The sequence below is a fragment of the Pogoniulus pusillus genome, chromosome 10 (genome assembly GCF_015220805.1).
Source record: "Pogoniulus pusillus isolate bPogPus1 chromosome 10, bPogPus1.pri, whole genome shotgun sequence".
In the NCBI taxonomy this organism is placed as follows: domain Eukaryota; kingdom Metazoa; phylum Chordata; class Aves; order Piciformes; family Lybiidae; genus Pogoniulus; species Pogoniulus pusillus.
This window is the reverse complement of record NC_087273.1, coordinates 4,968,763-4,995,751: the sequence shown is the minus strand read 5'-3', so window position 1 is coordinate 4,995,751 and position 26,989 is coordinate 4,968,763. Positions and strand designations below refer to the sequence as shown.

The 26,989-nt window shown below is 52.2% G+C and overlaps 1 protein-coding gene across 6 annotated transcripts in view; it reads left to right on the top strand.

Annotated features, from left to right (window-relative positions):
* The window catches only part of MAPK10 (mitogen-activated protein kinase 10), a 110,197-nt gene that overhangs the window by 15,571 nt on the left and 67,637 nt on the right, over positions 1 to 26,989 (top strand). For 4 of the 6 annotated variants that reach the window (XR_010303629.1, XM_064149582.1, XM_064149585.1 and 1 more), the window contains exon 3: positions 23,152 to 23,223. The exons of 1 other annotated variant lie outside the window; for it this stretch is intronic. Coding sequence is in view for 3 of the 5 variants with exons in the window: in XM_064149582.1 (XP_064005652.1) it covers positions 23,158 to 23,223 (66 nt within the window). In the remaining 2 variants the exon portion in view is untranslated. Of the gene's footprint in view, positions 1 to 23,151; positions 23,251 to 26,989 lie in introns of those variants that run through there. One more of the 6 variants, XM_064149584.1, reaches the window with a different exon arrangement.

Sequence of the window (26,989 nt, the reverse complement as noted above, 5' to 3'; positions counted from 1 at the left end):
AGCTCTGCAGCATGAGAGTGGTGAGACACTGGAACAGGTTGTGGTTGAGGCCCCATCCCTGTTCACATTCGAGGTCAAAGTTGATGTGTCTCAGGGCATCCTTCTCTATCTGGAGGTGTCCTTGCTGCCTGCAAGGGGGTTGGCCAAGCTGACCTTTGAGTGTCCTTCCAACCCAATGCAACCTGTGAGTCCTCTGGTATCTCCTGCAGCTGGATCTTCTGAAACACTCCCTGCAATGCCAGGTCCAAAAGGGACTTGGAATTCCCTGGCTGCATTCTGTCAGATGAGATCATAGAACCATGGAATCAGTCAGGGTTGGAAGGGACCACAAGGATCAGCCAGTTCCAACCCCCCTGCCATGCCCAGGGACACCCTACCCTACAGCAGGCTGCACACAGCCTCATCCAGCCTGGCCTTAAACACCTCCAGCCATGGGGCCTCAACCACCTCCCTGGGCAACCCATTCCAGCCTCTCACCACTCTCCTGCTCAACAACTTCCTCCTCACATCCACTCTGACTCTCCCCACCTCCAGCTTTGCTCCATTCCCCCCAGTCCTCTCACTGTCTGACAGCCTAAAAAGTCCCTCCCCAGCTTTTTTGGAGCCCCCTTCAGATCCTGGCAGGCCACAAGAAGGTCACCTGGGAGCCTCCTCTGCTCCAGCCTGTACAGCCCCAACTCTTTCAGTCTGTGCTCACAGCAGAGCTGCTGCAGCCCTCTGAGCATCAAGAGGTCCAAGTGTCCCATACATTTGTCTTCTTTCCTGGCAAGCTAAGTTTTACCAGGGCAGACCTCAGTGTTTCCTGCTTGGGCCTTTGCCATCTCTAGCTTCAATCTCTGCCTGAACTGATACTCTCCTCATGTCAGCAGCTAGGATACAAATGCTGGCAGCACCTTCAGGTTTTTCTGTGCTCATTAGCACAAATACTTTGTCAGCTGATTCGATTGCCAAAAATATGTAGATGGAAAGCACTGATTTTAGTGTTCTTCATTTCACTTTCTTCCCCCTCAGCCCTTCAAAAGGCCGTGGCTCAGGCAGCTGATTATCTGAGCTCATTTGTCAGCATCTGTAGGGATTACTAAGTGTGTTTTCAGGAATCTGGCTGTGCTGGATGTCTGGAATGAGCACTGAGGGATGCTGTCTCAGGATGGGCTTGGGGAGATGTCTGTCTGGGCCCCTCAATTCAAGGGAGATGTTGAGGTGCTGGAAGGTGTCCAGAGAAGGGCAACAAGGCTGGTGAAGGGCCTGGAACACAAACCCTATGAGGAGAGGCTGAGGGAGCTGGGGGTGTGCAGCCTGCAGAAGAGGAGGCTCAGGGCAGAGCTCATTGCTGTCTGCAGCTCCCTGCAGGGAGGCTGTAGCCAGGTGGGGTTGGGCTCTGCTGCCAGGCAAGCAGCAACAGAAGAAGGGGACAGAGTCTGAAGTTGTGTCAAGGGAGGTCTAGGCTGGATGTTAGGAGGAAGTTGTTGTCAGAGAGAGTGATTGGCATTGGAATGGGCTGCCCAGGGAGGTGGTGGAGTTGCTGTGCCTGGAGGTGTTGAAGCCAAGCCTGGCTGGGGCACTTAGTGCCATGGTCTGGTTGCTTGGCCAGGGCTGGGTGCTAGGTTGGACTGGATGAGCTTGGAGCTCTCTTCCAACCTGGGTGATTCTGTGGTTCTATGAATCCTGTTCTTGCTGCATCTCTCCAGTTTTTGTCAGGCTGTAGTGTGGGGCTGTGTGCTTCATTCTGACTCCCTCCTTTTCTTGCATGCAGACATTCCCAGACTCAGATGAAAACAAGCATTAAGGACCTTTCTTTCCTGAAGAGAGGAAATCTCTCTCCACTAATGTGCCTGCCAGCATCAGGCTTCCTCTTAGAGACAGCAGCAGAGACAAAATTTGTGAACTAGAGAAATATCAGTAGCAAATTTAAGTAGTTCTGTATTGTGTACATTTGGTGCCTGTGGGTAGAGGAGGCTGAGAGGAGACCTCACTGCCCTCTACAGCTCTCTGAAAGGAGGCTGCACTGAAGTGGAATTGGTTTCTTCTCCCCTGTATTGAGTGGTAGGATGAGCAGAAATGGCCTGAAATTGTGCCAGGAGAGGATTAGGTTGGAGATGAGGAAAAATGTCTTTGCTGCAAGAGTGGTCAGGGATTGGCAGAGGCTGCCCAGGGAGGTGGTGGAGTCCCCATGCCTGGAGGTGTTCCAGAAAGGTGTGGGTATGGCCCCTGGGGATGTGGTTTAGTGGCCATGGTGGTGCTGGGTTGCTGGTTGGACTCAATGATCTTAGAGGTCTGTGGAAGCCAACAACTGAATGATTCTCTGATTGTCTGTGGCAAGGAAAGACCTAATTTACATTTTAGTGTGAGTATTGCTGCACTCACCTTCCAGGTGCTGTTGGACTTGATGATAGTAGAGGTCAAGGCAGTCCCAGGCACAGCTCCAGGCTGGGCAGGGAGTGGCTGGAGAGCAGCCCTGAGGAGAGGGACTTGGGGGTGCTGCTGGAGGAGAAGCTCCACAGGAGCCAGCAGTGTGCACTTGCAGCCCAGAAAGCCAAGCAGAGCCTGGGCTGCAGCAGCAGAAGTGTGGCCAGCAGGGCCAGGGAGGGGATTCTGCCTCTCTGCTGTGCTCTGCTGAGACCCCACCTGGAGTCCTGCATCCAGCTCTGGAGCCCCTGGGACAAGAGGGCTGTGGAGATGCTGGAGAGTGTCCAGAGCAGGGCCAGGAGGATGCTCAGAGGCTGCAGCAGCTCTGCTGTGAGCACAGACTGAAAGAGTTGGGGCTGTGCAGGCTGGAGCAGAGGAGGCTCCCAGGTGACCTTCTTGTGGCCTTCCAGGATCTGAAGGGGGCTCCAAAAAAGCTGGGGAGGGACATTTTAGGCTGTCAGGGAGTGCCAGGACTGGGGGAATGGAGCAAAGCTGGAGGTGGGGAGAGTCAGCCTGGATGTGAGGAGGAAGTTGTTGAGCAGGAGAGTGGTGAGAGGCTGGAATGGGTTGCCCAGGGAGGTGGTTGAGGCCCCATGGCTGGAGGTGTTTGAGGCCAGGCTGGCTGAGGCTGTGTGCAGCCTGCTCTAGGGTAGGGTGTCCCTGGGCATGGCAGGGGGGTTGGAACTGGCTGATCCTTGTGGTCCCTTCCAACCCTGCCTGATTCTATGAATCTATTATTCTAAGTCTCTTCCAACCAAAGCAATTCTTTGTTCCATGGTAAGAAGCAGGAATTGCATTGCATTTCCTGCTCCTGTGTGGTTTAAATCTGGGAAGGGCTTCTGCTTTACTCTGGCAGTTGGGTTATATCCTGCAGGAGGCTGATGGATTTGCATTGTTAATAGTCTGTGTTGACAAATTATCTCTTCCTTAAGAGCATTGGAGCACAATTGCATTTTAATGTCAGAATAACCACAGCTCCATTTAGTCATCTATAAATATCCTGCATTGCTCTCGTGCAGAATGTGCATAAATCACATTTCAAACAGGAGACAATCACCAGCAGTCAGTAAAAAGAAAAGACAAGAGAGATTTCCATGGCAACAGTTGCTAAATTAACCACTGCATCAGTCCCTCCTCCCTGTTTTGGTCCAGAAGCCTCTCTGATTTTAGCTGAGATAACCTGTACCTGACTGGTGAGCAAGAGAATGATCACACCTGCTGGGAAAGAATAAACTCAGACCTAGGAAAGAATAAATTCTCCACTGTCTGTGTAAAAGGAGTTATTAGAGCCAAAATTAGCAGCAGCTGCTTACTGCTGACAGTACCTGGGCATGGCCCTTTAAAATCTTGCACAGCTCTGACTCCCCATGCCTGGAGGAGATCAAAAGACCTCTGGATGTGGCACAGGACACAAAAACATAGAATGGCCTGGGTTGGAAGGGACCTGCAAAGCTTATCCAGTCCAACCCCTCTGCACTCAGCAGGGACTTCCTCAACTAGATCAGGTTGCCCACAGCCCTGTCCAGCCTAACCTTGAATATCTCCAGGGATGGAGCCTCAACCACCTCCCTGGGCAACCTGCTGCAGTGTTCCAGAACCCTCCTGGTGCACAGCTTGTTCCTCACATCCAACCTCAATCTGCTCAGCTCTCATCTCAAACCATTGTCCCTCATCCTGTCCCTGGAGGCCTTTGGGAACAGTCCTGCAGCCTTCTTGTAGCACCTTCAGGTACTGGCAGGCTGCTCTGAGCTCTGTCTGGAACCTTCTCCAGGCTGAATACCCCCATCTCCCTCAGCCTGTCCTCATAGCAGAAGTTCTCCAGCACCCTGATGACCCTCTCCATCAGCACCATGTCCTTTCTGTATTGAGAGCTCCAGATCTGGATGCAGTAGAGCAGGAGAGGTCTCACCAGAGCAGAGTAAATCTTGGTTCATGCTCCTCTGTTTCTTTGCACTGTTTCACCCCTTTTGGTGTTTGTCAAGAGCCAGGCTTCTTGGAGGCAGTCAGTGACAGCACAGGTGCCAGAAGTGTGTTTTGCCTGTCTCTGAAAGTGTGGGTTTGCTGCAAAGACCTCATTGATATTCTTGTCAGTGATGTGATGTTGAAATGTTGAGGGATGCCTCTGAGTGCAAGCTGACCTCTTGGCCTGATGCTGATATGCTCAGTGCCTCTCTAAGGCTTAGTAATGAGCAGAAGATGAAGAGGGTAGGCAGACACTTCAGCTTTGCATGTTTGTTTGTTTCTTGGCTCCAGGGACAGGAGGCAGTGAAAGCAAATAGGTAAGTGCTAGAAAGCTGTTGTGCAGCAGAGTCATAGAATCAACCAGGTTGGAAGAGACCTCCAAGCTCAGCCAGTCCAACCAGACCATGGCACTAAGTGCCTCATCCAGGCTTTGCCTCAGCACCTCCAGGCACAGCAACTCCACCACCTCCCTGGGCAGCCCATTCCAATGCCAATCACTCTCTCTGCCAGCAGCTCCCTCCTAACATCCAGCCTAGACCTCCCCTGGCACAACTTGAGACTCTGTCCCCTTCTGTTGTTGTTTGCCTGGCAGCAGAGCCCAACCCCACCTGGCTACAGCCTCCCTTCAGGTAGTTGCAGACAGCAATGAGCTCTGCCCTGAGCCTCCTCTGCTGCAGGCTGCACACCCCCAGCTCCCTCAGCCTCTCCTCACAGGGCTCTGCTCCAGGCCCCTCCCCAGCCTTACTGCCCTTCTCCGGACACCTTCCAGCACCTCAGCATCTCTCTTGAATTGAGGAGCCCATGATCAGAGGGCTGTAGAGCCTCCTTTATGGGAACAAGCTGGGAGAGTTGGGGCTGTTCTGCCTGCAGAGGAGAAGGCTGCAGGGAGACCTTATAGCAGCCTTCCAGTACCTGAAGAGGCTCCTGGAGAGCTGGGGAGGGACTTTTGACAAGGGCTGGGAGTGCCAGGATGAGGGACAATGGCTTTGAATCACCTCAGGCTGAGGCTGGGTTGGTTTAGATTGGACATTAGGAATAAAGTTTTTCACAGAGAGAGTGGTCAGGGACTGGCATGAGCTGCCCAGGGGGGTGGTGGAGTCACCCACCCTGGCTGTGTTTAAGGGTCCTTTGGATGTGGTGCTTTGGGCTATGGTTTAAGGTGAATCTTGCAGAGTTCTAGGTTGGACTTGGTGGTCCTGAGGAGCTTTGCCATCTGGCATGTTTCTGTGATCCTGGGCTGCTGGGAGAGGTGTCCCTGCTTATGGCAGTGGGCTGGAACTGGATGACCTTTAAGATCCCTTCCAACCCAAATGATTCTCTGATTGCAATAAGAACTTTTTTTTGCCTTTGAGTGGTTAAATGTTGTTTTGCAGAGGGAGCTTGGTTTGTCCTGGAGAGCACTCAGCTGTGCAGTGTGCTGTTGGAGATGAATCTCCCTCCTGTGCCTTTTCCCCCCTTGGAACAGCTGATGATATTTAAAAGGCAGCCAGAACCGTGGTCGCCTACGGCCCTTCCAAACGAGGCTTTCTGGGTTGCACCAACAAAGTGATGCTCTCTGTGTGCAGAAAGCAAGCAGAAGGCTGATGAAACAAGGCCAGCCTGGGAGATTTGTTCTCCATTTCACAGGCTCACAGGATATCAGGGGTTGGAAGGTACTCAAAGAGATCATGGAGTCCAATCCCCTTGCCAGAGCAGGACCATACAGTCTAGCTCAGGTCACAGAGAAACACATCCAGGCAGGCCTTGAAAGACTGCAGAGAAGGAGACTTGTGTTGATTCTGGGGCAAGAAGAACAGTCCAGAGCCAAAGGAGGATGAAAGTTTTCATTGCATGATACATCAGTGCCAGAAGGAAGAAGAATTGGTAAAGCAAGCCAAATGGTGGTGGTGGAGGCATCATTACCACAAGCAAACCATGGCCTTTCAAGTAAAGAGTGCCAAGAGTGCCTCACAAAGGACAGAGGCAAATCTCTGCACCTGGGGTGTGCTGTGCCTGTAATTTTGCCACCCAGAGTCACTGTTTTCAGTGAGACTGCTTTAGACAGTTGCCTGTGAAAAAAGGCAGGACCTCATCCTGGGATCTCAGCACCATCTGTCACACCCAGTTGCTCGTTCAGATTACCCAGTGAATATCCTCTCCTCTAAAGTGCTTTCTGCCATTACGTTGTAACTAATTAATTGTAAATGGAAATCTCTAGAGGAAGGGAGGAGTCTCGGGTCAGGAGTGCACTGATGCTCTGCTTCTGGCGTACTGGCCTTGACTGCTGCAAGCCAGGAGGTTCCTAAGCCTGTGAGAAATGCCACAGCAGTGAAGGTGAGGACTGTGGGCTGTGGAGTTAAGGCACAGAGGAAATGATTTTGTTGAATCCAGAGAGACCTGGGCAGACAGAGCTGGGCACAGAGGGACCAGATGAGGCTCAGCAAGGACAAGTGCAGAGTCCTGCACCTGGGGAGGAATAATAAACTGCAGCAGTCCAGGCTGGGAGGTGACTGCTGGAGGAGCAGCCCTGAGGAGAGGGACCTGGGGGTGCTGCTGGAGAACATCCATGGCACAGCAATGTGCCCTTGTGGCCAAGAAGGCCAATGGGATCCTGAGGTGCATTAGGAAGAGTGTGTCCAGCAGATCAAGGGAGGTTCTGCTCCCCCTCTACTCTGCCCTGCTGAGACCTCATCTTGAATACTGCCTTCAGTTTTGGGCTCCCCAGTTGAAGAGGGGCAGGGATCTGCTGGAGAGGGTCCAGTGGAGGGCTGTGAGGATGCTGAGGGGACTGGAGGGCATGGCTGATGAGGAGAGGCTGAGGGACCTGGGGCTGCTTAGTCTGGAGAAGTGAAGACTGAGAGGGGATTTGATAAATGGTTATAAACATCTGAGGGCTGCCAGGAGAGGGGGAACAGGCTCTGCTCACTGCTGCCTGGGATAGGACAAGGAGCAATGGGTGTAAGCTGCAGCACAGGAGGTTCCACCTCCACACAAGGAGGAATTTCTCTGGGACCCTTACAGCAAAGCACTGGCACAGGCTGCCCAGAGAGGCTGTGGAGTCTCCTTCTCTGGAGCCTTTCAAAGCCTGTCTGGATGTATTTCTCTCTGGTCTGTATTAGATTGTGTCCTGCTCTGGTAGGGAGGTTGGACTGGGTGATCTCCTTGGGTACCTTCCAACCCCTGCCATCCTGTGAGCCTGTGAACCAGAAGAGTGCAGATAAAATTATCCTTGCAATAGGGAGTGCTGGAGCAGGCTGCCCAGAGAGGTGCTGGTATCTCCATCTCTGCAGCCATTCAAAGCCTGCCTGGATGTGTTCCTGTGTGACCTTCTCCAGGAGCAGGGAGCTGCACTCAATGATCTCTCCAGAGGTCCCACCCAACACCTACCAATCTATGACTGTGTTTTTTTGCTGGGTGTTACATTGTAGGAACCAAGAGGATACAGCAGGTACTTTGAGTGGTTTCTTGTTAAAACCCAGCAATTTCTTTTGGTAGTAGTAGCAGCAGGAATTGTGACTGACAGAGTCAGCCATGACTGGGATAGAGATTGGTCTTTTCGTAGGTGGAAAGTAAATAGAGTTTGTGTCAGCATTGCCAAGTTGTTTGTTGCTTGTGTTTCTACTCAGCTTTAGGTATCACAGAGCCTTAGAGGTTGGAAGGGACCTCCAGAGATCATCCAGTCCAACCCCCTCCTGCCAAGGCAGGGTCACCCAGAGTAGTTCACACAGGAGGGTTTGGAAAGGTTCCAGAGAAGGAGACTCCACAACCTCTCTGAGCAGCCTGCTGCAGGGCTCCAGCACCCTCACTGTAAAGAAGTTTCTCCTCATGTTGAGCTGAAACCTTCTATGTTCCAGTTTGTAGCTGTTCCTCCTTGACTTTTTGCTGCTTACCACCCAAAAGAGATTGGCCCAGTCACTTGACACCCACCCCTCAGCTATTTGTATACATTGATCAGATCTCCTCTCAGTCTTTTCCAGGCTAAACACCCTGAGGGCTCTCAGTTTCTCTTCAAAGGGGAGATGCTCAGGTCCCCCAAAGGCCTGCAGGGACAGGGTGAGGGACAATGGTTTGAGATGAGAGCAGAGCAGATTGAGATTGGATGTGAGGAACAAGTTGTGCACCAGGAGGGTGCTGGAACCCTGCAGCAGGTTGCCCAGGGAGGTGCTTGTGACCCCATCCCTGGAGATATCCAAGGTGAGGCTGGACAGGGCTGTGAGCAACCTGATCTAGTGGAGGATGCCCCTGCTGAGTGCAGAGGGGTTGGACTGGATGAGCACTGGAGGTGCATTCCAAGCCATCCCATTCCATGATGCTCAGACCTTTATCTGCAAGGTGACTCCATGGTGGGCACTGGGACTTTACCTCTGGTCTTTGTTTTTTGCCCAAGGGTGGCACCGTTTGCTGCAGCAGCACTCCCCCTGAGCACGTTAGTGCTGTAGTGGTCTGCTCCTCCTAATCCAGGCTGGCAACTCTGCCAAACATCTTGGCAGTAGTTCAGCAGGACAGCCTTTGTGTTTGAGGGAGGTGATGCATTGTGAAAGCTGTCGTGTTCTGTTGTGCTGATGGAGGAGCCAACTGGAATTAGTGAGGGAGAGCTCTCTTCAATCACTGTAACCTGGCAGTTCTGAGCTGGAAAGCTTTTTGGTTTGTTTTTCAGGTCACTGAAAATGCATCTTTAGATACTTGGGAGCAAAACATGCTGCAAGTGCTCTCAGTGCTGCCCACCAAATGTTGGATGCATTCAGATCTTTCTCTGTGCAGGAACACTTCTTAATGCCTTTTTGTACAGGAGTTTAGTACACTATGAGGACTTCTGACTTTGGGCAAAGGCTGAGAGTGCCAAGATGAGGAGCAATGGCTTTGAGCTGGGAGAGGGGAGGTTGAGAGTGGAGATGAGGAAGGAAGTCTTGAGGGTGAGGGTGGAGAGACACTGGCACAGGCTGCCCAGGGAGTCTGTGGCTATCCCTTGCCTGGAAGTCATAGAATCAGGCAGGGTTGGAAGGGACCACAAGGATCATCTAGTTTCAACCCCCCTGCCATTGGCAGGGACACCCTACCCTAGATCAGGCTGGCCAGAGCCTCATCCAGCCTGGCCTTAAACACCTCCAGGAATGGGACCTCAACCACCTGCCTGGACAGCCCATTCCAGGCTCTCACCACTCTCATGCTGAACAACTTCCTTCTCACCTCCAGTCTGAGCCTACCCATCCCTGCTTCACTCCCTTCCCCCTAGTCCTGGTGCTCCCTGAGAGCCTATAAAGTCCCTCCCCAGCTTTTTATAGGTCCCCTTCAAATACTGAAAGGCTACAACCAGTGTTGAAGGCTAGGTTAGATGAGGCCTTGAGCAAGATGTGCTGGTGGGAGGTGTCCCTCCCATGGGCAGGCAGGTTGCAACCAGATGATCTTCGAGGTTTCTTCCAGCCCAATCCATTCTGTGGTTCCATGATAAACTCAGAAAGATGGGAAGAGTTACCTGGCTAATGTTTAAGCTGATGGTATTTAGATCAAACAGTTCCATTTCTGACTGACCTGCATTTTCTTGCTGAGTGTAGTCCAACACACACTTCTTGGCTGGAGAAAATGATCTGCTTACAGCCTTGAGACCTCATTCAGTTTGTGCTGCCACCACATTTCTCAGCAGCATTTATTGTCTGCAGTCCATTGCTGTGCTTGTGTAGTTTATGTGCAGGAAATAGAAGGATTATAGGAAGTCATGGCCTGAAGTTGTGCCAGGGGAGAGTTAGGTTGGAGAGGAGGTAATATTTCTTTGCTGCCAGAGTGGTCAAGGATTGGCACAGGCTGCCCAGAGAGATGGTGGAGTCCCCATGCATGGAGGTGTCCCAGAAAGGTGTGGCTGTGGCACTTGGGGCCATAGTTTGGTGGCCATGGTGGTGCTGGGTTGCTGGTTGGACAGGATGATCTTAGAGAGCTTTTCCAACCCAAGCAACTCTGTGACTGTGTGTGGTGAGAGGCCACATTCAAGTGGCAGGTTTGAATGCAGTGGGATGAGGCTTGGGCAATGTTTAAAGTGAGGTAGGTAACTATTAGCAATTTCATTGTGTCCTCCCTGCCCACACATCTTGGATGGATGGGAACTAGGTGAGGAAAGAGCATTATGGTCAGGAGGAGGCTTGTCTGTGACTGTCCTCTTCAGTGTTCCCTGTGCACCTTAATGAGTTCATGTGCTTTGCAGTTGCACTTTGTGACAGATCACAGCAGACTTGGCTCTCCCTTGGGAAGTCTGAGCTAGCTCCATGAGCATGTCAGGAGGTGCTGAGTCACCCCAGCACAGTGCTAGCTGCTTCCCTTGCTTTTGTAGCTTTCAGAAAGCTGGGGTGTAGTAATTGGTGGGATTGGGAGTGAGCTGGGTCGTTGAGCAGCCTGAGGGGGATCTCATCAATGCTGATCCATGCTTCAAGGGTGGGTGTCAGGAGAATGGGACCAGGCTCTGTTCAGTGGTGCCCTGTGAAAGGACAAGGGACACAAACTGGAACATCAGAAGTTCCATCTGAACACAAAGAGGAAGTTCTTAATGGGTGACAGAGCCCTGGAGTAGGCTGCCCAGAATGGTGATGGAGTCTCCATCTCTGCCTGGACATGTTCCTGTGTGACCTTCTCCAGGTGACCCTGCCTTGGCACAGGGGTTGGACTGAATGATCTTCAGAGGTGTCTTCCAACTCCTACTTTTCTGTAATGCTGCAATTTCCTTACTGCTTCTATTGCCTGTGGTACACACTTCACCCTCTGAGCCCTTTGACACCTTCAGCTGTGGCAGATGAGCAAGTAGCTCAGGTGGGTTATGGCAGGTGGGTTTATTTCTTCTTGAACAGGTGTGGAATGCTTTGGGTGACCTCAAAGATCATCTTGCTTCCACCCTCCTTGCTCGGGGCCTCATCCAACCTGGCTTTCAGCACATCCAGGGCTGGAGCCTCCACAACCTCTGTGGGCAACCTGTGCCGGTGCCTTGCCGCCCTTATGGGTAAAAATTGCATCCTCATGTCTCATCTGAACCCAGCTTCTTCCAGTTTGAAGCCATCAGCTCTCATCCTGCCACTCCATGCTTTTGTAGGAGTCCCTTCCCAGCTCTTCTGTTGCCCCTTCAGATACTGGAAGTCTGCTCTCCAGTCTGGAGCCTTCTCTTCTCCAGACTGAACAGCCCCAGCTCTCTCAGCCTGTCTTCAAAGCAGAGATGCTCCAACTCCTATTTGTTGTGGCCTCCTCTGGACCCATTTTATCAGGTCCATGCCCTTCTTCTGCCAGGGCTCCAGCACTTGACCCAGAACTCCAGATGAGTTCTCAGCAGAGGGGAGCAGAATCCCCTCTCTGCCCCTGCTGCTTACACTGCTGGGGATGTCGCCCAGCACAGGGTTGGTTTCTGAGCTGTCAGCACACGTTGCTGGCTCATGTTGAGCTTCTCACTCAGCACACTCTAAGCTCTCTGTCCTTTCTCCACCCAGACAGACCTTCCAAGCATCCTTTACCTGCAAGCTGCTATTTCTCAGGCAGTTTCTGTACTGTCTTGGGCTTTCAAAGAGCTACTCCATGGAAATACCACCTTGCTGTGTAGTGCTTTGCTTCTCATTCTGCTTAAAGCCTCACTCGTTGTTTCAAGCATTAAGAAACAAATCTTGTTTGGCATGTTACAAGGTCACAGCACACCTATAAAAGCAACCCCTAAGTCAGGCAGGATTCACCTGCTAGCAGAGATCAGGTAAAAAATAACCACATCAAGAGAAGACGAGAACCAGACAGGGAAACCAACTCAGAAGAGGTCACAACTGTGGCCCGAGGTAAATGAAATACAAGCCACAAATTTCACTTAGATGTTTCAGCTTTTAGCTGTTCTGCTGCTTTTCTTATGTAAAATGACTGTTCAAAAAGCAGAGAGGAAACAGAGCTTCAGGAGCTCTGCTGCTCATTCACATTTCTCTACCCATGCTTCCTGCAGACCTTGGTTTTGAGAGGGTGAGCTAAGACCTTACCCTATCTGCTAGTGTGAGCCCTGCAGCTGCTTTTGTAGTTCCAGCTTTTATCTTCTCAAATTATTAAATGATTTTTAAGAAAGATTCCTTTGAGATGTTTGGAAGTGGCTCAGGAACACACCTGGGGAGATGGTTTAATGGCCAGGGTGGTCTTAGGTTGGTGATTGGACTCAGTGTTTTCAGATGGCTGCTCCAACTGAAGCAGTTCTGAGAGAGCTCATGGGCTGTGTGCCTGAGCTGAAGCCACAACCCCCTGAGCTTACTGAGCATTTAGTGGCAGAATGCTGCACTCATTTTGGAGCTCAGGCTTGCTCTGCAGGCTGCAGCACAGCCTGAGACCTGGCATTGGACATTGGATTCATAACATGAGTTTGCCTTCCCCTGAGATCTGAAGGCTTTCAGGTTTTGTCTCACCTTCTCCTCCCTTCTCCTCCCTTCTCCTCCCTTCTCCTCCCTTCTCCTCCCTTCTCCTCCCTTCTCCTCCCTTCTCCTCCCTTCTCCTCCCTTCTCCTCCCTTCTCCTCCCTTCTCCTCCCGTATCTGGCAGGCTGGCAGTGTGCTGCTGTGCATGCAGCAGTGGTAGTGTGCAGTCTGAATTTTAATGAGAGGTCTTTTTTGTTCTCTTCTAGTTTTTTTTCCCCCCATAAGCCCAAATGCCTCAAGAAGACAAACACCTGACAGTAGAAAGAGGTAAAGGGCATGCACCTGTGTTTGCTCACTGTCAGGGAGGTTTCAAACCTCCTTGCCATTTGGTGAGCCTCATCCCACTGCAGAGGTGGAAAAGATGTAGTTTGATGTCTAGCATGAAGGAGCCAGCAGTAGGCAGAGAGAAGGAGCTGCATTAAAGCCAGGAAAGGCATTAAAATATCTCTCCTTTTGAATCTGCTGCAAATGTTGACTGAGTTCTTACTCTGTACCTTTAAAACTTTGCAAAGGCTGCTTCTGTCGTGCTTCCATCTGTGGAAAGGTCATGGAGCCAATTAGAGGAGTTGCTGTGGCCTGCCTGCAGTCCTCTTTACCCTGATTTTGCACAGGGTGTAAAGAAAGAAGTGGTTCTGGTAAATGGGGAGGCCAGCTCTCAACTTGGCATCTCCATGTTGCCTAGAGTGGTGGTCCTGGTGCTGCTGTTTCTGTGCCTTGCTTCAGGTAGCAGTTTTGTGTCTGTCCAGGACTCTGAAGACAAGTCACAGTCTGCAGAGGTTAGGGCTTCAGCTGCTGGAAAGCAGATCTATGGAGAAGGACCTGGAAGGACCTTGCAGTGCAGGTGAACAGTAAGTTATCCACAGGACAGCAAAGTGCCCTTGTGGTCAAGAAGACCAGTGGTCTGCTGGGGTGCAGCAACAAGAGTGTGGCCTTGTATCCAGCCTGAACCTCCCCTGGTGCTGCTTGGAACCATTCCCTCTGGCCCTGTCACTTGCCACCAAGGAGCAGAGGCTGCCCCCTCCTTCCTCCAACCTCCCTTCAGGGAGCTGTGGAGAGATCTCCCTTCAGCCTTCTCTTCTCCAGGCTGAACACCCCCAGCTCCCTCAGCCCCTTCTTGTAGCCTAGGTGCTCCAAGCCCTTCTCCAGCCTTGCTGCCCTTCTCTGGACACTCTCCGGCCCCTCAATGTCCTTCCTGGAGTGAGTGGCCCAGAACTGAGCACAGCACTTGAGGTGTGGCCTCACTTGTGCAAAGGAGTGAAACGTTTGCTTTGCTGAGAGTTGTTCATTGTCACACCAAGGCTCTGCTGCTCTGCTGGTAAATCCTGTGGACTTGAGGTGCTCACATTCCTCTTCTACTTCCCCTCACCCCTTCTCCCCTTCCAGCTCAAAGCAGACTTCTTGCAAACTCCGTTTCCATGCTGTCAGCAGTGGCTTTGTGCTCTGCTGACTCTGCATGTCTTTGAGGGGCTGAGCTTCAGAGATGCTCTTCCGTTGCCAGTCGTGGAAGTGCTCCTGCTGTGGAGCTGCTGCGGCACAGGAGCCAGGTTATTTTTATCCTCATGGAAATGCCCCCGGGAGTAGGCACTAAAATAGCTCAGTCACAGAGTGGCAGGGGCTGGGAGGCACCTCCAAAGCCCATCCAGTCCAACCCCCCTGCCAGAGCAGGGTCACCTACAGCAGATCACACAGGAACACATCCAGGCAGGTGTTGAATATCTCCAGAGAGGAAGACTCCACAACCCCCCTGAGCAGCCTGTGCCAGGCTTCTGTCAGCCTCACAGGGGAAAAAGTAACTTTCCTCATGCTTCTGTGGAACTTTCTATGCCTCATTCTGCCCAGGGCAGTGCTGGAGTCATTGTCTCTGGAGGTGTTCAAGCAGTGTGTGGACCTGGTGCTTATGGACATAGTTCAGTGCTAACCTGTCAGTGCTGGATTGAGGGTTGGACTGGATGAACTCTGTGCTTCTGTGACATTTCCACTCTTGGGTCCCCAGGATGTCATTTTAAGGTGATCTGCAGTGAAATAATGCTTGAGTGGTTACATATTCTTGTCACAAGGAAGAGCTCTGAAGCTCTGGCCCCACACACATCTCAGAATGTTTTGAAACTTCCAGCAGCAGTAAGTGTGCAGGTGACACCGAGCTAGGAGCAGCTGTGGAGCTGTTGGAGGGTAGGAGAGCCCTGCAGAGGGACCTGGCCAGGCTGGATGGGTGGGCAGAGGCCAATGGGATGAGACTGAACAAGGCCAAGGGCAGGGTTCTACACTTTGGCCACAACAACCCCAAGCAGCACTACAGGCTGGGGACAGAGTGGCTGAGAGCAGCCAGGCAGAGAGGGAGCTGGGGGTGCTGGGAGAGAGGAGCTGAAGATGAGGCAGCAGTGCCCAGGTGGGCAGCAGAGCCAATGGCATCCTGGGCTGGCTCAGGAGCAGTGTGGGCAGCAGGACAAGGGAGGTTCTTGTGCTCCTGTGCTCAGCACTGCTCAGGCCACCCCTGGAGTGCTGTGTCCAGTTCTGGGCTCCTCAAGAGAGATGTTGAGGTGCTGGAAGGTGTCCACAGGAGGGCGCCAAAGCTGGTGAGGGGCCTGGAGCAGAGCCCTGTGAGGAGAGGCTGAGGGAGCTGGGGGTGTGCAGCCTGCAGCAGAGGAGGCTCAGGGCAGAGCTCATTGCTGCCTGCAACTCTCTGAAGGGAGGCTGTAGCCAGGTGGGGTTGGGCTCTGCTGCCAGGCAAGCAGCAACAGAAGAAGGGGACACAGTGTGAAGTTGTGCCAGGGGAGGTCTAGGCTGGATGTTAGGAGGAAGTTGTTGTCAGAGAGAGTGATTGGCATTGGAATGGGCTGCCCAGGGAGGTGGTGGAGTTGCTGTGCCTGGAGGTGTTGAAGCCAAGCCTGGCTGGGGCACTTAGTGCCATGGTCTGGTTGCTTGGCCAGGGCTGGGTGCTAGGTTGGCCTGGCTGAGCTTGGAGCTCTCTTTCAACCTGCTGGATTCTGTGAGTTTCTTTGTGCTCTGTCTCTGAGGATGTAGAGGGCAGCTCAGCACAGGAGCACTTTGAGCACGCAGCTCTGGGTGCTGAGATCTTGGCGTTCAGAGGCTCGTGCCCGTTTCACATCTGTCAGCCTGCTGAGCCTGTTCCCTTCAGTTCCTGAATTTTCAGTGCTGCTTGATGTGTAAAATTACCCAGGCAAAATGTAATGCTGTTCCCTGGGTCATCTTCTCTTCAGAGATAGCCTCTCCAGCTGTAAATTACAAACACTACCTGGTGACAAAATGTTGGTGTGAATTAGAAAGCCTGGGAGACTGTGAAAGAGAACTGATCCCAGACCGAGCTTGGATGTGAGGAACAAGTTGTGCACCTGGAGGGTGCTGGAACGCTGCAACAGGTTGCCCAGGGAAGTGGTTTTGGCCTCATTCCTGGAGAGCTTCAAGGTGAGGCTGCACAGGCCTCTGGGCAACATGGTCTAGTGGAGGATGCCCCTGCTGAGTGCAGAGGGGTTGAACTGGATGAGCTTTGGAGGTCCTTTCCAACCCAGCCCATTCTGTGCTCAGATGGGGCTGGAGTAGGATGCCTCTGGTGCATCACAGCTCACTGTAATGGACTGGAACAATTCTCTCTGGTTGCTTCAGGGAATGTGTTTCACTTGAGTCACCCCAAGGCAAGCAAAGTAAAGGCAGCAGGCACACAGGATTCATCCTGACACTGGTGTTGTACAGCAGAGATACAGTGCAAGTTAGAGACACAGGCTAGAGCCAGGAGGAGCAGGACAGGCCATCTCTCCTGCTGTTCTGCTGCTTGAGTCTTGGTTTGGGAAAGTGAATCCTTTTATTTATGGTGCATTACTGCACGAATCTGTGTGTGCAGGGGCAATCAATAAAGGCTTTGAACTGCCTGGGTGGTGGGAATTAGGGCTGGAATGCTTTTAGAACGTCCTGTCTCGCCGCTCGTCTGCTGCAGTGGGTTTGCTGGGGCCATGAAGCATCCTGGAGGATGAGATGCCTGTGAACTCAATCCAGCAACACTTCAAGACTGGAAAAACTTGGTGTGCTCACTGTTTCTGCCCCCTTGATTAATTACAGTGTCAAAAGATAATCAATCCTGAATGGTGCATTAAGGAGAGTGTGGGCAGCAGGTTGAGGGGGGTTCTTCTTCCCCTCTGCTGTGCCCTGGTGGGGACTCACCTGGTGTATTGTGTTCAATTCCGGGTTACTCAATTCAAGAGTGACAGAGAATTGCTGGAGAGAGTGCAAGGGAGACTCCAAAGATGCTGAGCATCTCCCTGGGGAGGAAAGGCTGAGAGTCCTGTGGCTGTTGAGCAGCCTGAGAAGGGATATTCTCAATGCTGATCAGTATCTGAAGGCTGGGAGTCAAGAGGATGGGGACAGGCTCTTCAGTGGTGCCCAGTGGTAGGGCAAGGGGCAACAGACACACACTGGAACCAGGGAGGTTTTGCTTAAATCTGAGGAGAAACTTGTTTGGTGTGAGGGGAGTGGAGCCCTGGAACAGGCTGCCCAGAGAGGTTGTGGATTCTCCTTCTCTGTAGACTTTCAAAACCTGCCTGGATGTTGTGATCCTGGGCAAGCTGCTCTGCCTGACCCCATTTTAGCAAGAGGTTGGACTGGATGATCTTTAGAGGTCCCTTCTAAGCCCTTCCATGCTGGGATTCTGGGATTCTGTGAACAGCCAAGCTTTATTCCAGCAGGAAAACCAACCATAAAGCTTTCCACCTGCCATGACAGGGATTTGCATCCTGCTTGACAACGTCTGTCAGAGTTTACCTTGGGATGCTGCAGGACAAAAACTGCCTCAGTGTGCCCTGCTCCTGGTGATGAGCAGCTGCAGGTAGCCTTCACTGGAAATGCAGTGGTTGGTTGTGGCATCTTTCAGGTGTGCTGATGTTCTGATGCTGCAAGGCTGAAAACCAGGCTTGTGTGAGTCCCAGAGGGTTGGTTAGGCAGAAGAAGTCAAAGTCTGGAGCAAGAAAACAGCAGTGATGGTTAGCTAGATCTCAACCATGCCATGGTAACCAGAGTGTCCAGTTCTCATCTCCTTTTGTAACTACCATTAAACAGGATTGCATCAATTAAAGAGAAGCCTGGATGGGGCACTCAGTGCCATGGTCTGGTTGCTTGGATAGGGCTGGGTGCTAGGTTGGGCTGCATGAGCTTGCAGGTCTCTTCCAACCTGCTTGATTCTGTGATAGAGTCACACAATCATGGGCTCATAGGATGGGTTGGATTGGAAGGGACCTTAAAGATCATCTAGCTCAAACCTCTCTGCCACAGGCAGGGACATATGGGTCAGGTTGCTCAAGGTGCCATCCAGCCTGGCCTTCAACACTCCCAGACAAGGGGCAGCCACAACCTCTCTGGGCAGCCTGTGCCAGTGTCTCCCCATCCTCACTCAACAGTTTCTTCCTCATCTTCACTCTCAATCTCCCCTGTCTCAGCTCAAAGCCATTGTCCCTCATCCTGGTGCTCCCACCCCTTGTCAAAAGTCCCTTCTCAGCTCTCCTGGAGCCCTGTCAGGTACTGAGATCTCCCTGGAACCTCTTCTCCAGGCTACTCTTGTAGCCTTCTCCACAGGGCAGCTTCTCCAGCCCTTGGATCATCTTCATGGCTGCAGAGGGACTTTTCATAAGGGTGTCTAGAGACAGGATAAGGGGGAATGGTTTGAAGCTCACAGAGAACAGTTTTAGATTGGATTTTAGGAAGAAGTTCTTCAGTATGAGGGTGGTGAGACTCTAGAATATGCTGCCCAGGGAGGTCATGGATTCCTCCTCCCTGGGAGTGTTCAAGCCCAGGTTGGTGAGGCCTTGAGCAGCTAAGTCTAGTTGAGAGATGCCCCTGCCCATGGCAGAGAGGTTGGAAGTAGCTATCTCTAAAGTCCAACCTGAGCTGTTCTGTGATTATTGATTCACAGAACCATGAAGCCTCTTCTCTGTGAAGAAGTTCTTCCCATCTCTTTAGGGTTTAAATCAATGCAACCCAGAAAGTGTCACTATGTTGTCTGTGTTGATGGTGAGACTCAGTGCAGTGAGTCCTGCTTCTGCCCCTGAGCTGAGCAGTCCCAGCAGCAATTTTGTGATGGGAATAATTAACATTTTACAAATGTCAAAGCTTAGGAAGGGGAAAAGCTTTTCAGAAGGGAAGGGATCTGGACTTGAGCTGTTGGGGAAATAAGCTGCAGAGTTTGCAGTAATCTGCTCATGGGCACAGGCTCCTGCTCCACAGCTAAGCCTCTTAGGTTTGTGTGGTGGTAACAGTGCTCTTGGCTGTGTAGTTGCTGTGTTCATGTGGAAATGCAGACTGAGGCAGGGACTGAGCATCCTGACTCTGCAAGCTATGGAAGCAGCTCTCCTTGCTTTGAGCAGGGAGGTGGGGAAGGGAGGCTGTAGCCAGGTGGGGTTGGGCTCTTCTGCTCCCAGGCACCTGGCTACAGAATAAGGAGACAGTCTGAAGTTGTGCCAGGGGAGGTCTAGGCTGGATGTTAGGAGGAAGTTGTTGGCAGAGAGAGTGATTGGCATTGGAATGGGCTGCCCAGGGAGGTGGTGGAGTCGCCGTCCCTGGAGGTGTTGAAGCCAAGGCTGGCTGGGGCACTTAGTGCCATGGTCTGGTTGGTTGGCCAGGGCTGGGTGCTAGGTTGGACTGGCTGAGCTTGGAGGTCTTTTCCAACCTGCTTGAATCTATGAAACAGTTCCTAAGATCCCTCCAAATGGAAGAGGTTCTGTGGGTGGCTGAGGTGCATGCCTGAGTAATTCTGAGGTGTAGGGAAGGGATTGTGCCCCTGGACTCAGCGCTGCTGAGGCTGCACTTCAACTACTGGGTTCAGTTTGGGCCCCACACTACAGGAAAGATATTGAGGGGCTGGAGCAGGTGCAGAGAAGGGCAAGAAAGCTGGGGAAGGGTCTGGAGAAGAGGGTTGGGGAGGAGCAGCTGAAGGAGCTGAGAGTGTGCAGTGTGGAGAAGAGGAAGCTGAGGGCAGAGCTGATTGCTCTCTACAGCTCCCTGAGAGGAGGCTGCAGTCAGGTGGAGGTTGGGCTCTGCTCCCTAGTCTTGAAAGCAGAGCTTGGAAGGATCATTGAGCCCAACCCCTCTGCCAAAGCAGCATCACCTAGAACAGGTAACACAGGAGCTCATCCAGACAAGTCTTGAAAGCAAAGCTTGGAAGGATCACTGAGTCCAACTCCTCTGCCAAAGCAGCATCACCTAGAACAGGTAACACAGGAGCTCATCCAGACAGGTCTTGAAAGCAGAGCTTGGAAGGATCACTGAGTCCAACTCCTCTGCCAAAGCAGCATCACCTGGAACAGGTAACTTAGGAGCTCATCCAGACAGGTCTTGAAAGCAGAGCTTGGAAGGATCACTGAGTCCAACTCCTCTGCCAAAGCAGCATCACCTGGAACAGGTAACACAGGAGCTCATCCAGACAGGTCTTGAAAGCAGAGCTTGGAAGGATCACTGAGTCCAACTCCTCTGCCAAATCAGCATCACCTAGAACAGGTAACACAGGAGCTCATCCAGACAGGTCTTGAAAGCAGAGCTTGGAAGGATCACTGAGTCCAACTCCTCTGCCAAAGCAGCATCACCTGGAACAGGTAACATAGGAGCTCATCCAGACAGGTCTTGAAAGCAGAGCTTGGAAGGATCACTGAGTCCAACTCCTCTGCCAAAGCAGCATCACCTGGAACAGGTAACATAGGAGCTCATCCAGACAGGTCTTGAAAGCAGAGCTTGGAAGGATCACTGAGTCCAACTCCTCTGCCAAAGCAGCATCACCTAGAACAGGTAACACAGGAGCTCATCCAGACAGGTCTTGAAAGCAGAGCTTGGAAGGATCACTGAGTCCAACTCCTCTGCCAAAGCAGCATCACCTTAGAACAGGTAACACAGGAGCTCATTCAGACAGGTCTTGAGAGTCTCTGGAGAAGCAGACTCCACAACCTCTGGGCAGCCTGCTCCAGGGCTGTGCCCCCCCTACAGTAAAGTAGCTTTTCCTCAGCCTATTGATGCTTGTTTCATGCTATCTTGCATGTGAGCTGTGATCAGCAGAAAAACCTGCTTGGCCCTGCCCTACCTGGGCACCTGGCAGTGCCCTGCCTGCCCTACCTGGGCACTTGGCAGTGCCCTGCCTGCCCAGTTTCTCTGCTCTTTGCTCTTTCTTCTGTATCTCCTCTACAGACCTGTTCAGTGCCCCTCCTAAATTCTTTCATCTCTTTCTTTTCCCTCCCAGCACTTCAGCTTTAGAGCAGCTTGCAGGATGCTGGTGATGTTTTTTTGCCTCCCATCGCTTCTGATCCCGGTGGAAGATGATCTGCCTCTGCTGGGCTATAACCTTATTAATCACTCTGCTCACACCATTGATTTCCCCAGTTATTGCAAGAATAATTAAAAGGAGAGCACAGACACAACAGAGAGGCTCTCTCCCTCAGCAGAAGCACTCTCTTTATCTATTATTAATCCACTTGCAAATTTCACTTCGTCTTTAGCCTCTTGTCAGGCCTCAAAGCCTCTTGCCAAGCAGTGGCTCTCATGGAAGCTGCTCTTTTGTTGCTGCAGTGCTCTGAAGGAGATGTGGAGAGAAAAATAAAACAAGAAAGTAACCTTCTATACAAGTTGCTGCTCAGCCTAAAGGTCTGCTCTTTGCAGGCCACTTGGATGGGGTGGTTTGGGCTAGTGGGAAGTGTCCTTGCCCATGGCAGGGGGTTGGATCTGGATGGTCTTTGAGGGCCCTTCCAACCCTGACAATTCTGTGACAGGAGTTGTGAGACAATTAGTATCTTAGAATGATGGAATCAGTCAAGGTTGGAAGGGACCACAAGGATCTTCCAGTTCCAACCTCTCTGCTTTGGGCAGGGACACCTCCCACTGGATCAGGCTGGCCAGAGCCTCATCCAGCCTGGCCTTAAACACCTCCAGAATGAGGCTTCCACCACTTCCCTGGGCAACCCATTGCAGGCCTCACTACCTTCATGCTGAAGAACAACTTCCTAACATCTAATCTAAATCTCCCCTCCTCTAGCTTGGATCCATTCCCCCCAGCCCTGTCACTACCTGACACCTTGAAAAGTCCTTCCCCAGCTTTCTTGTAGCCCCCTTCAGATATTGAATGGCCACAATAAGGTCACCTCAGAGCCTTCTCCAGACTGAACAGCCCCAACTTTGTAAGTCTGTCCTCACAACAAATCATTCCCAACCCTCTGATCATCCTCGTGGCCCTTCTCTGGATGCCTTCCAGCACATCCACATCCCTCTTGTAACAGTGGCTCCAGAACTGGATGCAGTACTCCAGGCAGCATCTCACCAGTGTGGAGCAGGGTGGAAGGATCACTTCCCTCGCCCTGCTCAGCATCAGGCCACTTCTTTATGTGCTTTACACCAAGAGCTCTTCGGTGCCTGTAGTGAGGTGGTATCAGCTGGCAGCAGAGGAGGTGTTTATGGGCTGGGAATGAATGTTTCCTGCCTGAAGAAATCAGCAGTTGCATCCATGTGTGGTTATTTATGGAGCACCAAAGGAAGGGATTCATAGGAATTCTGTCTGCTAAGGTGTGCACTGCATGAAACATGAGCTGCAGTCTGCTCTGCCATGGCTCTCACAGACCTCTGTGCCACAGTGAGGGTCTTTAGGAGGCTGGGGAAGGGTCTGGAGAGCAGGGCTGGGGAGGAGCAGCTGAGGGAATTGTTCGTTCTGGAGAAGAGGAGGCTGAGGGCAGAGCTCATTGCTCTCTACAGCTCCCTGAGAGGAGGCTGGAGGCAGGTGAGGGTTGAGCTCTTCTCCCTAGCAGCAAACCATGGGAAGAGAGAAAATGGCCTCAGGGTGCCTCAGGGGAGGTTTAGGTTGGACAACAGAAGGAACTTCTTGGCTGAAGAGGCTCTCAAAGGCTGGCACAGGCTGCCCAGGGAGGTGGTTGAACGCCCACCCTGGAGGGGTTTGCAGTGAGGTGAAAAGGCTCTCAAAGGCTGGCCCAGGCTGCCCAGGGAGGTGGTTGAACGCCCACCCTGGAGGGGTTTGCAGTGAGGTGAAAAGGCTCTCAAAGGCTGGCACAGGCTGCCCAGGGAGGTGGTTGAATGCCCACCCTGGAGGGGTTTGCAGTGAGGTGAAAAGGCTCTCAAAGGCTGGCCCAGGCTGCCCAGGGAGGTGGTTGAACGCCCACCCTGGAGGGGTTTGCAGTGAGGTGAAAAGGCTCTCAAAGGCTGGCACAGGCTGCCCAGGGAGGTGGTTGAATGCCCACCCTGGAGGGGTTTGCAGTGAGGTGAAAAGGCTCTCAAAGGCTGGCCCAGGCTGCCCAGGGAGGTGGTTGAACGCCCACCCTGGAGGGGTTTGCAGTGAGGTGAGGGTGAGCCCGAGCTGGCCTCCTGTGCTTGTGTGAGTTTGGGTTGGTAACTGCAGTGCAACTCTTTGATTGCAGGTATTTATGAGCCGCCACTTCTTGTATTATTGTGGTGAACCTACTCTGGATGTGAAGATTGCCTTTTGTCAGGTGTGTGTTCCTTACAGGTAAAACAAGGTACAGTATGAGCTTGTACTTCCTTCTTCTAGTTCAATCCATAGAGAGAGAGGGAAAAGAGAAGTGAATCTTAGCAGCTCACTGCAGGGAACTTGTTCTCAGCTGAGAGTAAATAGAAAGAGAGAAAAGAATGCACCACCAAAAAAAAATTGCCTTTCCAAGTGCTTTGCCACTCAGATTGTAGTTTGTCCTCAGTCATTTCCATTTTGCCTAATGATGACATCACTTAGCCTTCTGAGGTGGTGCAGTCGCTGTCCCCGGGGGTGTTGAAGCCAAGCCTGGCTGGGGCACTTAGTGCCATGCTCAGGTTGCTTGGCCAGGGCTGGGTGCTAGGTTGGGCTGGATCAGCTCAGAGGTCTCTTCCAACCTGCTTGATTCTATGGTTCTATTAGCTGAGTTTACAACAAGAAACAGAATCACAGAATGGGTTGGCTTGGAAGGGAACTCAGAGGTCATTCTGTGCCAACCTCCATGCCATGGGCAGGGACACCTCCCACCAGCCCAGCTTGCTTGAGGCCTCATCCAACCTGGCTTTGAACACCTCCAGGGAGAGGGCATCCAGAGCCTCCCTGGGCAACCTGTACCTGTTTCTCACCACCCTGCCTCTCAGACTCCCACCCCGTTCCAGTCTCCCTTCATGGAGATGCAGAGAGCCTACCCTGAGCCTCCTCTTTGGAGGCCATAGCCACACCTTTATTGAACACCACCAGGGATGGGGACTCCACTAACTTCCTGGGCAGCCTCTTCCAATCCCTGAACACTCTTGCAGCAAAGACATTTTTCCACATCTCCAACCTAACCTTCCCCTGGCACAATTTCAAGACTTCTCCTCTCCTCCTGTCACCTGGGACCAGCGAGCAGAGCCCAACCCCACCTCACTGCAACCTCCTCTCAGAGCAATGAGCTCTACCCTCAGCCTCCTCTTCTCCACACTAAACACCCCCAGTTCTCTCATCTGCTCCTCCCCAGACCTCTTCTCCAGACCCTTCCTCAGCTTTGTTGCCCTTCTCTGGACCTACTCCAGCCTCTCAATGTCCTTATTGGCTCTGTCACCCTCACTCTAAAGAAGTTTCTCTTCATGTGGAGGTGAAACCTTCTCTGTTCCAGTTTGTATCCATTGCTCCTTGGCTTATTGCTGCTGAGCACCAAGAAGAGCTTGGCCCTCTCCACTTGACACCTACCCCTCAGATATTTGTACACACTGCTCAGGTCCCCTCTCAGCCCTCTCCAGACCGAACAGCTCCACAATCATAGAATCAACCAGGTTGGAAGAGACCTCCAAGATCATCCAGTCCAACCTAGCACCCAGCCCTGTCCAGTCAACCAGACTAAGTGCCTCATCCAGGCTTGTCTTGAACATCTCCAGGGACAGTGACTCCACCACCTCCCTGGGCAGCCCATTCCAATGCCAATCACTCTCTCTGCCATCAGCTTCCTCCTAACATCCAGCCTAGACCTCCCCTGGCACAGCTTGAGGCTCTGTCCCCTTCTTCTGTTGCTGGGTGCCTGGGAGCAGCAGAGCCCAACCCCACCTGGCTACAGCCTCCCTTCAGGTAGTTGCAGACAGCAATGAGCTCTGCCCTGAGCCTCCTCTGCTGCAGGCTGCACACCCCCAGCTCCCTCAGCCTCTCCTCACAGGGTTTGTGTTCCAGGCCTTTCACCAGCTTTGTTGCCCTTCTCTGGGCATGTTCCAGCACCTCAACATCTCTCTTGCATTGAGGGGATCCCGAGGGAATGAAAGGCACCCACCTCTGCTAAGGGGCTGTCCTCCAGAGCAGTCCTTTGTCTGAAATGAAGTGGAGGCCTGGAAGCTTCTGAGGAGCCATCAATGTTGCTAGCTCAAAGCATCCTCCCTTCTGCATCCTGCCTATCTGTGGGCACTGAGCCAACTGCAAATTAGGACTCAGCCTTTCAGTCTCCTTTTCCTTGCCCATATCCCCATATTTGGAGGCATTTAACTGGTTTCTGTAGCCTTGAGTAGAAGGGTCCTTGAAAGCTGAGGTGTGTTCCTGTGGGTATTTCTGTGTGTAGAGGGGGGGAAGGCTGCTCCTGCTGAGGGGAACCTCAGCTGGTGCCTGCTAAAAGACACTGTGACAGCTCTCATTGTCTTGGGAATGTGAAGGGGAGAGCAAATTAGCTGAAGCTGCCATTAGCACAGCCTGGATTTCTGCCAGCTGAGGTGTGTGACAACCTGAGCTGCAAGAAAGGGTGGCAATTTAGGCTCAGCAGTAATAGGAGGAGTGGTGCTCAGAAACAGAACTCTGCCAGTGGAATGTAATAAATACAGCTCTTTCTTGAGACAGAAAGCACAAACCCAGGCTGAGTGAGAAGTCTGGAGGAGAAGGGACTTGGGAGTGTCAGTTGGTGACAAACTCCCCATGGGCCAGCACTGGCAGCCCAGAAGGCAGCTGTGTGCTGGGCTGCATCAGCAAGGTGGATTTGAAGACCATGAGAAGAGCCTTTTCATTAGGGTTTGAAACTAAAACTGCCCCTGACATGCTCTGTTGGAAGAGCTTTCTTTCAGCTTCGTTTGAGAGTGAAACCAAGCTGCCATTTCCTTCTCCTCTGGCAAGTGGCTGCTTGATCAAGCTGGAGATGGTTGGTGGCTTGATGACTTGTCATCTCGTGTGAGGGTCTGCTAATGTGGTGAATCCAATACTGTTGTGAAGTCATGGAGTTAGGGGGGTGATTGAAATTTCAGTCCTGGCAAGGACAAAGTGATTCATCTCCTGGTAGTATAGAATCACAGAATGGACTGGGTTGGAAGGGACCTCTAAAAGAGGTGGCTGGGATTAAGCAAAGCTGTCCAGTGACAGTGGTCCTTCCAGTGAGATGGTGCACAGGGAAAGAATAGTCATTGTCCTACAGCAAACCTCAGGATGCAAGTTCTCAGCGAGGTCACTTACCTGTTTGTGGTGAGCAGCTTTGGGGAACACATGAATGATGTCACAGGCTCACAGGATGGCAGAGGTTGGAAGGGACCCAAAGAAATCATCCAGTCCAACCCCCCTGCCAGAGCAGGACCAGACAATCTAACACAGATCACAGAGGAACACATCCAGACAGGCCTTGAAAGGCTCCACAACCTCTCTGGGCAGCCTGTGCCAGTGCTCTGAGACCCTTACAGGAAAGAAGTTACCCCTTGTGTTGAGCTGGAACCTCCTGTGCTGCAGCTTACACCCATTGCTCCTTGTCCTGTCCTAGGGAGCAGTGAGCAGAGCCTGTGCCCCTCTCCTGACCCCCAGCCCTCAGATATTTACAGACATTTAAATCCCCTCTCAGTCTTCTCCTCTCCAGACTAAGCAGCCCCAGGTCCCTCAGCCTCTCCTCATCAGGCAGTCCCCTAATCATCCTCCTAGCCCTCCACTGGATCCTCTCCAGCAGATCCCTGTCCCTCTTCAACTGGGGAGCCCAAAACTGAACACAGTACTCAAGATGAGGTCTCAGCAGGGCAGAGCAGAATGGGAGGAGAACCTCCCTTGATCTGCTGGACACACTCTTCCTAATGCACCCCAGAATCCCGTGGGTCCTCTTGGCCACAAGGGCACATTGCTGTGCCATGGATGTTCTCCAGCAGCACCCCCAGGTCCCTCTCCTCAGGGCTGCTCTCCATCAGACACCTCCCAGCCTGTACTGGTGGAGTTTGTTATTCTTCCCCAGATGCAGGACTCTGCACTTGTCCTTGTTGAACCTCACTTGGTTCCTCTGTGCCCAGCTCTATCTGCCCAGTTCTCTCTGG